This window comes from Manihot esculenta, chromosome 17 (genome assembly GCF_001659605.2).
Source record: "Manihot esculenta cultivar AM560-2 chromosome 17, M.esculenta_v8, whole genome shotgun sequence".
Classification (NCBI taxonomy): domain Eukaryota; kingdom Viridiplantae; phylum Streptophyta; class Magnoliopsida; order Malpighiales; family Euphorbiaceae; genus Manihot; species Manihot esculenta.
In genome coordinates, this window is record NC_035177.2 from 1,380,573 (window position 1) to 1,389,320 (window position 8,748).

The 8,748-nt window shown below is 33.0% G+C and overlaps 1 protein-coding gene across 1 annotated transcript; it reads left to right on the top strand.

The window, feature by feature from the left end:
- The first annotated feature begins 7,364 nt into the window (after positions 1–7,364).
- Positions 7,365–8,410, top strand: LOC110603679. The gene is made up of 2 exons (XM_021741509.1): positions 7,365–8,200; positions 8,392–8,410. The coding sequence occupies exons 1-2, from the start codon at positions 7,365–7,367 to the stop codon at positions 8,408–8,410; spliced, it is 855 nt and encodes a 284-aa protein (XP_021597201.1).
- Positions 8,411–8,748: the final 338 nt, after the last annotated feature.

Genomic DNA, 8,748 nt, shown 5'->3' on the forward strand with positions numbered 1-8,748 from the left:
TTTTTAAAAAAAAAAACACCCTTTGCGACTTATAAACTCTAAATATATTGGTCTGTTATATATTACTAAACATTAATATTATAAACGAAAACTAAACTTTTCAATAATTTTGGTATTTCATATATTACTAAATTGAATTTCATATATTCAATAAAATTTTTTAGAAGAACATAGTCCATAATTAATTGGATGTAAAAATATTAAATCATTTTATCATTTTAAATTACAATTGTATCTAATATTTATAATATATTTAATAATTTTTTACATATACATTTTACAATTAAATATTATATATTAGAAAGGTAATTAAAATGTATATTAAATTATTTATTTATATTACTATTTTCATAAATAATTTTGATTATATATGTACTTTATATAAATTATACATGGTTTAAATGTTTGTTTATATATAAATTATAATTTATACTAATAATTAACTTTAAAATTTAAATTATAATTCATTAACAAACACCCAAAAAGGAAAATAAAAATAGATTTGGACAAATTATAAGATTTTAAAAATTTTATTAATTATTATAATTTCATGTTTAATACTCTAATTTTAATTTAATCAATTTGAGTATCAATATAAAAGAAATTATCATATAACAATTATGCAAAAAAAAAATCATTAATTAATATGAAGAAATTAGAAATTATTTATCTTAAAGAAAATTTAGAATCATAAATCTTATAGAGCAAATCTACTTTTTATTTGGTGAAATTTATGCCTCCAAATGTAAACTTTTTAAATCGTTCATACAAACTGATCTCGACATGATTTATTACTCACGATTGAAATTTTTAGTTTCTAAATTTTCTTTAAATATAAAAAAATAAGAGACTTGAGTTTTTTTATACAGATTAGGTGGGATGAATTATAAAATTAGTAATTAAATCAAAATAATGGAAATAAAATGTCTTCTCTCAATAAAAAATAAGAAAAGAAAAGAAAGAATATGAAAGAGAGAGGAGATGTCAATTTGGTGGAGAAGGAGAATGAGGCCATGCCTCAATTCCCCTCCCCCACTTCTCCCCCTGGAGATGGAGTAAATGGGCAGTGGTTAGAGATTTAATTTCCTAATCTCTAAACACTTCTCAAATAACCTCTCAATCACCTATAATATTATTTTAGGTTAAATTGAATTTTTTATGCATCATATATATGTATTAATTCTTTAATTTAATTAATTAAATTAATGTATCACTTAATTATAATTAATTAAATCCATTGATCACTATTAATGAATTATTAGACTTGCCTAACATTTAGTCTTGGACTCAATATGAGATTTCTTTAGTAAGATTTATATCCTACTTGGATAAAATTCATCGCATGATTTTTTTTTTTTAAATTCATGTCCTACATGGATAGAATTCATCACATGAATTTATATTCTTCTTTAAATTTCATGTTCTATGTGAATAGAATTTATCACATGAATTCATTATATCCATTAATTTAATTTTAACTCATCATGGTTAAATTTAGTTCGAGGCATGCTACGAACTTGCAACTTAAATTGCTAACCAAATTCATTAATTAATATAATTAATTTTATCAAGATTGGTCTTTATGTGTGTGACTTTTCAAGTTCATAGTCAATTGGCAATGAGAATGAAAATAACCTTTTCATATACCTCAAATGACATCCCATACATTCTCGATTCTCATAAACCATGCTTAGTGTCTAGCATAATGCGTCATGGCTATCCAATCAATAATAAATTTATTATTCCATGCAATCTGAATTATGATCATAAATTATCATGCACTAGAATCTTTTCATTACAAAATTGGCCATCCAATATGCTACGAAATTTATTTCACGATAAATATGGTTGACAACTCTTCATAAGCGTTTGCTTAACAACTGGAACAACATGCTTGAGATATTGTACCAATTGTGACTTTCCATTGATTATGACTACAACCTCAAGTCAATTAGTTTCAATAATGACATTTTTCAGCTACACAAAATTTACTAGCATGACACCACTGCGGATTGCTTCTAGCTCCAGTGAGGATCTTCCAAATATCCTATAAAAGCTTTAACCCATTTGCCTTTTGCATCTCTGATGATACCTCCTCCATAGGCCCTTTTGTCATTCCTCCTCCAAGCTCCATCCACATTGAGTTTGTACTTTGATTAGTTCAACTTTAGCCATTTGGTAGCTAAAGGATTGTCAAGAATGAAGTTAGAGCCTCTAAGAATGTCCAGTCCAATTCTTCTATATTCCTAGGCACATTGTCTACTCTGAAAAATCAAGTTTTCTATTGACTCTATCTGCCCTTTGAAGATGACATTGTTCCTCCTTTTCCAGATTCTCTAGCAAAGGACACCCAAAAGCAGAGATCAACTATCATTATTCTTGTTCTTCCTATCAAGCTTGATATTATCTGCAATCCAGCTTTTGTTATCCATGTTTTAGAAAAAATTATGATCACTTGCAATTGAAGGACATGCAATTAGCCACAATGATTTAACACATGAGATAGTCTCTTAGGGTATGAAGTTGTAGCATGGACAATATCAATAGGAGAAAGATGCCTTCTATGTCTCTCTTGATTCATAAGAATTTGTTCATGACTTATAAGCCAAAGAAAATTCCTAATGCACTAGAGTCCTTTCCACTTTCAAATGGACTTCCAGTTAGTGTTTGTTTCATCAAGCATCATTCTTGTAAGAAAAGAGTAAGTTAATTTTACCGAGAACTTCCCTAAGCTAGAGTGTATCCAGATCACATTATCCGAATCTTCAATATTAGATGGAGCAGGTATCAACAAGATATGCATAACCCTGGAAAAAGGGAGGAAGCCTTCAAATCTATACCACAACCATCCTATATCCCTATTGTAATATTTATTAAGAGTTTCTTCATGAAGATCATTCCAAACTTGATTGATTTCCTATTTTCGAGAGGCCAGCCAACACCATGCTTGAAATCCTTCTATACATTCAAAACTCATCACCAAAGATTAGAGGAATATTGTCTTAGAGTGAGATGGGGAAGAAGATCATTTTCAACCTTATACTTGAATCTAAGAACCTTAACCCAAAGAGCTTGAGAATCAGTGACTGAGCTCCAAGCGACTTTTAACATGAAAGCTCTATTCATCGTACTTGAATCTTAGAATTTGAGACCTACCCATCTATTTTGGAATGGTGATCTTGCTCCAAGATAGTAGTGGAATATGCATGTTTCCATTAGTACTATCTTGAATGAAGTTTCTGCAAACCTTATCGACCTCAACAAAAATAGAGGAGCGAATAAGGATAGATTGCATGGTATAAACCAAAATTGCAAATAACATAGATTGAGTTAAGGTGATCTTACCAGTAAGAGATAGGTTACTACCATTCTAGCTAGAGCGCTTGTTGTGAACCATCTTAATCAAATAGTGAAAAGTATTCCTTGTAATTGTTCAGTGGATAAGAGGCACTCCTAAGTATTTCCCCAGGTCATCTATCATGTCAACCCCATGAAGCTTCTTATCTCTCTCTTAACTCTAAGGTTCATATTGCTAACAAACATGACACGATTTTTTGCTTTATTCATTTTTTGCCCAGAGCTCTTACAGAAAGCCGATAAGATATTATTTATGAATTTTTCTTGAAAAAGATCAGCTTCTACAAAAATAATGAGGTTATCTATTAAAAAAAAGATAAAATCAAGTTAGGCTTGCCTCTCTTTAAAGTAATATGTTTCCACTTGGCTTGTTGGACATCTTCGTTAATTCCTTGACCCAAACGTTTCATGCATAGGCACAAAGAGATACAGGGATATGGGATCCCCTTGTCTAAGACCTCTAGAGGAATTAAATGTTTCCATTAAATCACCATTCCAAATGACTTGCATTGAGGGATTGGTGACATAATTCATAGTTACCTAGATAAAACCAAGGGAAAACCCTCCATCTAACAAAGTGTCTTCTAGAAAATTCTAGTAGATGCGATCTTAGGCTTTTTTTCGAATCTACTTTTAGAGCAAGAAAACCTTTTTTTTTATTATTTTATCTTTTTTCAAATGTATTAACTTGTTGAGAAATAATAATGTTATCGATAATTTTACGACCTAGCACAAAACTAGTATGGTTTGGCTTGATGATGCTAGATAAGATGACTTTCACAAATTTTGCCAAAACCTTAGTTATAACTTTATAAACCACAGAACATAAGGAAATGAGTCTGAAGTCAGAAATGCTTACTGGGTTGGTTCTTTTGGGGATGAGAGAAATTAGCCTATTGTTGAGTTTCCCTTTAAAGGGAAGACCATTAAAGACCTTTCTTACTTCATCCACCAATAACTTACCTATATTACACCAATATTTTTGAAAGAACCCTATATGGAAGTCGCTTGGAGTTGATGCTTTCCAAGATTTCATACTAAGCAAAGCTGCACAAACTTCATTAGTAGTAGCAATAGAAATCAAGCTATTTAAAAAAAAAAAAAGAAGAAAAGCTTAGAAACTTACCCTTACCGTGAATGGAACGAATATACCTGGCTCTTTCTAATAAAGATTGTGAAAATAATTGCAAGCCATCTCCAAGTTAAGGTTATAGTAAATGTCAAACTCTAATAATTTGAATCATACCCTCACTTAATTCTAATTCTTAATTAATAAGAATTACATTAGAAAACTCATTTTCTAACTAAGTTAAGCTACCTCAACTAAGGATTTATTGCCAAGAACAATTAATACAATTATGGATTTTTGCTTGTTCACCTAGATAACGAATCTCATCTCAACTGATCTCTTAACTCCATGTATAAATAATTTGAGCTAACACTCGCTATATAGTATAACTATATAAACAACATCAAACTCAAACCATCTGCATATGAAAGAAGTGTCATCATCCAAGTCTAAGGACTATATGCACTATTATGATCTAGTTGAACAAACATTGGCAAGAGTAAACTCTATGTGTTTTTAATCTAAACTTCACTTATTTTGGTCCATTCATTACTATGAATGCCCACATATGTACCTAGATATTATATGCCCTATAGTATGAGATTCACCATTCTATTGTCATTAATATTTTTATAATAATCAGTAGAGGTAGATAAAAGTGATAATCTACTCTAGATGAATTATTCCCAATAAGGCATCCTACGATTGCAAACATTTTTATAGTATTGTTTGTCTTGGTGGCAATGCAATTCGGAAGGCTCTTCAATTATAGGCTATGAGGGTTGTGCCATTTATTTGTTGACTTGAATTTACATCGTTAAAAGACAAAAGTAATATTTTCATATTGAAAATGTACTTACAACACAATTGATGTATTAAACATATGAACTAAAATGGTAACCTATTCAATATATGATCTTATAAAAATCATAACAATTAAATATAAATTAGTCATATTATCGATGATTTATCAAATAAAATTAAAAATTGATCACACATATTATTGGCATTGGATATGTACTTACACCACTATTAACATTGTCAAGCTTAATTAAAATATGTCAAAATCATTTATCCAATAACATAAAAATTCATAAAGGATCCGATATACTCATAACATATATTTTATAGATAATGCTCGCATTTTAGGTGCAGTAATAAAAATATTGGCAACCTGAGAGCAACGTTGACATCTTGGGTTTTACGATGATAATATTAATTCAAGAGCAAATAAAACTATGTTTACTATGTTGATCATATACATGTACAGAGCCTATTCCCAAAGGGGCAACCATCCAATATACGCTCCAAAGACCACATGTATATCAAGTGTGGTCCCAAAGGCCATATAAATATAAGCTAAACTGAGAATGAATCACCCGTTATTAATGTGTTATTTAATCGATACATATACAGAATGTAGTCAGCTATTTATTCAGTTATAATATGAAAATTTATTCTATTTATTTGAAGAGCATAAATTTACAATTATCCATTCTCATTTTTCTACAATAAAATATCACATATAGATATATATTTAATAAAAATATCAGTATTATAAATTTATCCGCTCACCTGAATTAAACACAGAATAAATCCTACGTAGTTGAAACACTCCTAGGATCTAGAGCAAGAGTTGAATCCTCTTCTAGAATTATAGAATATAATGAATTAATAACAAAAATTTAAATCCTAAAATGCGAATGTGGAATGTGAAATGCATAATTAATTTTCGAAAATTCTAATAAAAATCTTGCAGAATTTTAACATAAACTAAATTTTCTCCCAAATTTTCAAAAGTTCAACCAACTCAACAATACTCAATATTCATCACATATAATTCAAAATGCTCATTTGAGGCTTTCATCTACATATTTATAATAGTTTCACCATTCTCCATTTCTCACTATTCTTCCACTTAACCATATATTTCACCATTCTTTGTGCTGAGGGGCTTTCCCGTCTCCTGCAAAATTGTATAAGCAGTGGAAGCCTTCATGGGTATAGGGTTTCTCGGGGTGGCCCGCAGATTTCTCACCTTTTTTTCGCAGATGATAGCTTGATCTTCTTCCGAGCAAGTGTTCAGGAGGCTTTGGAACTCAAGCGTATCCTTCACATGTATGAAAATGCATCTGGACAGGTGAAAAACCTTCAGAAATCATCTATCTCCTTTAGTAGGTACACTCCTGTGGCTCTTCGGGACTCTGTATGCTCAGTACTTCAGGTTGAGGAGAAACCAGATTTTGGAAATTATTTAGGCCTTCCTTCTCATGTTGGGAATAATAAGAGGGAAGTGTTCAGTTTTGTTAAGGATAGATTGTGGAAAAGGCTGAATTCTTGGAAGCATCGGGCACTGTCTCAAGCAGGTAAGGAGGTTCTCTTGAAAACAGTCCTCCAAGCTTTGCCAAACTATGTGATGAGCTTATTTTTACTTCCTCAGACTCTTTGTGATGAACTGCAACGCATGATGACTAGATATTGGTGGAGTAAGGGGGCGGATCAAAATCGGGGTATTCATTGGCTGGGTTGGCACAGAATGGCAAAGCACAAATCTGATGGCGGGCTAGGTTTCAAAATTCTTCATAAGTTTAACTTGGCCATGCTTAGGAAGCAGGGCTGGCACATTATCAACAGGCCTCAGTCCTTAGTGGCTCGTGTCCTTAAGGCCCGCTATTTTTCGACACAATCTTTCTTTGAAGCTCCTTTGGGAAGTAACCCTAGTTTTTTGTGGCGCAGCATATGGGAAACTCGGGGTCTGATTCGAGCTGGGGCTTACTGGAGGATTGGGAATGGTCAGTCAGTTTCAGTCTGGGGGCAACCCTGATTGAGAGAGCTGCCTGAGTCCCTGGTTTCCACAACCCCTCCTTTGAACTGTGCTAGAGTTGTTGTTTCAGATCTCATAATTAACCACAGATGGAATGAGAGTTTAATTGCACAGATGTTCAACGAAAGAGATAGAAGTTGTATTTTGAACATCCCTCTTAGTCTTTCATCGTGTTCTGATACATGGTGCTGGAAATTCGAGTCCAAAGGTCACTATTCGGTTAAGAGTGCATATAGGTTCCTGGTTGATGGCTTTCAACATAGGGAAGGGAGCGAGATATGGAAAAGGTTCTGGAAAGCTAAAGTTCCCCCAAAAGTGCTCAATTTCTGCTGGCGGGCTCTACTTAATGTTGTCCCTTGCCTCTCGTCACTTCAGTCCAAGAGAGTCCCAGTTGATCCTTCATGCCCGTTGTGTCATGTAGCCCCTGAGAATGTCTTGCATATTCTGATTCAGTGCCCTTTTGCCCGCAGCTGCTGGTTAAACTCGCCGTTGGGTTGGCCTGCGCCTTCTGCATCTTCTTTAAATGAGTGGTTTTCTTTAACCTTCTCTTCTGCTTCTGTGGAAAATGCCTCCCTTATGATAATGATCTTATGGGCTTTGTGGCAAAATAGGAACAATGTTGTATGGAAGGGCCAGGGTCAGACTGCGAGTGGTGTGTTCTTCATGGCTCTGAATTTTTTGCAGCAATGGAAAGCAGCCCGGGTTGTGTCCTCAGTAAGCACCATTGTCGACCCGGTTCGCCCGATCTGGTCTCCTCCGCAACACGGTTGGATCAAGGCGAACATTGACGCCTCTTTAAGCTTGCAACGAGGTTCGGTAGGTTTCGGTTGTGTAATCCGGAAGGATGATGGGAGTTTTGTGGCTGCTAGAGCAGGCTCTTTTTATAGCCAGATGGATGCAAAGTGTGCTGCAGCTATAGCATTCCGGGAAGCATTGAGCTGGATTAAAGAGTGTGGATGGGATCGAGTTCTTTTCGAATTGGATGCTCAGGTACTTGTGATGTCAGTTAATTGTGTTTTGTTAGATGATTTATCGTCTTTTGGCCTTTTGGTTCAAGATTGTAAACTGCTTCTATCTAGTTATGAGGAAGCAAAGTGTGTTTTTGTTCATAGATCTGCAAATGATGTCGCTCATGTTTTAGCAACATCGACTCATTCTGAGTCAGGTCAAGGAGTTTGGATTGATATCCCTCCTCCTCATATTGTTTCTTTGTTCTCTTTGAATTAATGAAGTTTCCTTGTTATTTCAAAAAAAAAAACTTCTCTTCCAACATTAAATTCTAACTTTTCAAATATTAATATACAACCGAATAATTATTACAGTTTCAAGTTTACTCAATCCATATTTTTAGTTCTAATACTACAATAAATATTTAAGAAAGCAAACCTCAAATTTCAAATACATATTAAGCCTCCTTTTTATACCCCCTCTTACAATAATTAATAATCTATTATAATAAAAATAACTCATTGAACTAAACTCATAAAAAAAATCAACC

Bases quoted from the DNA above. Each gene is read 5' to 3' on its own strand.
- LOC110603679 (XM_021741509.1), top strand. From the start codon at position 7,365: ATGTTCAACGAAAGAGATAGAAGTTGTATTTTGAACATCCCTCTTAGT.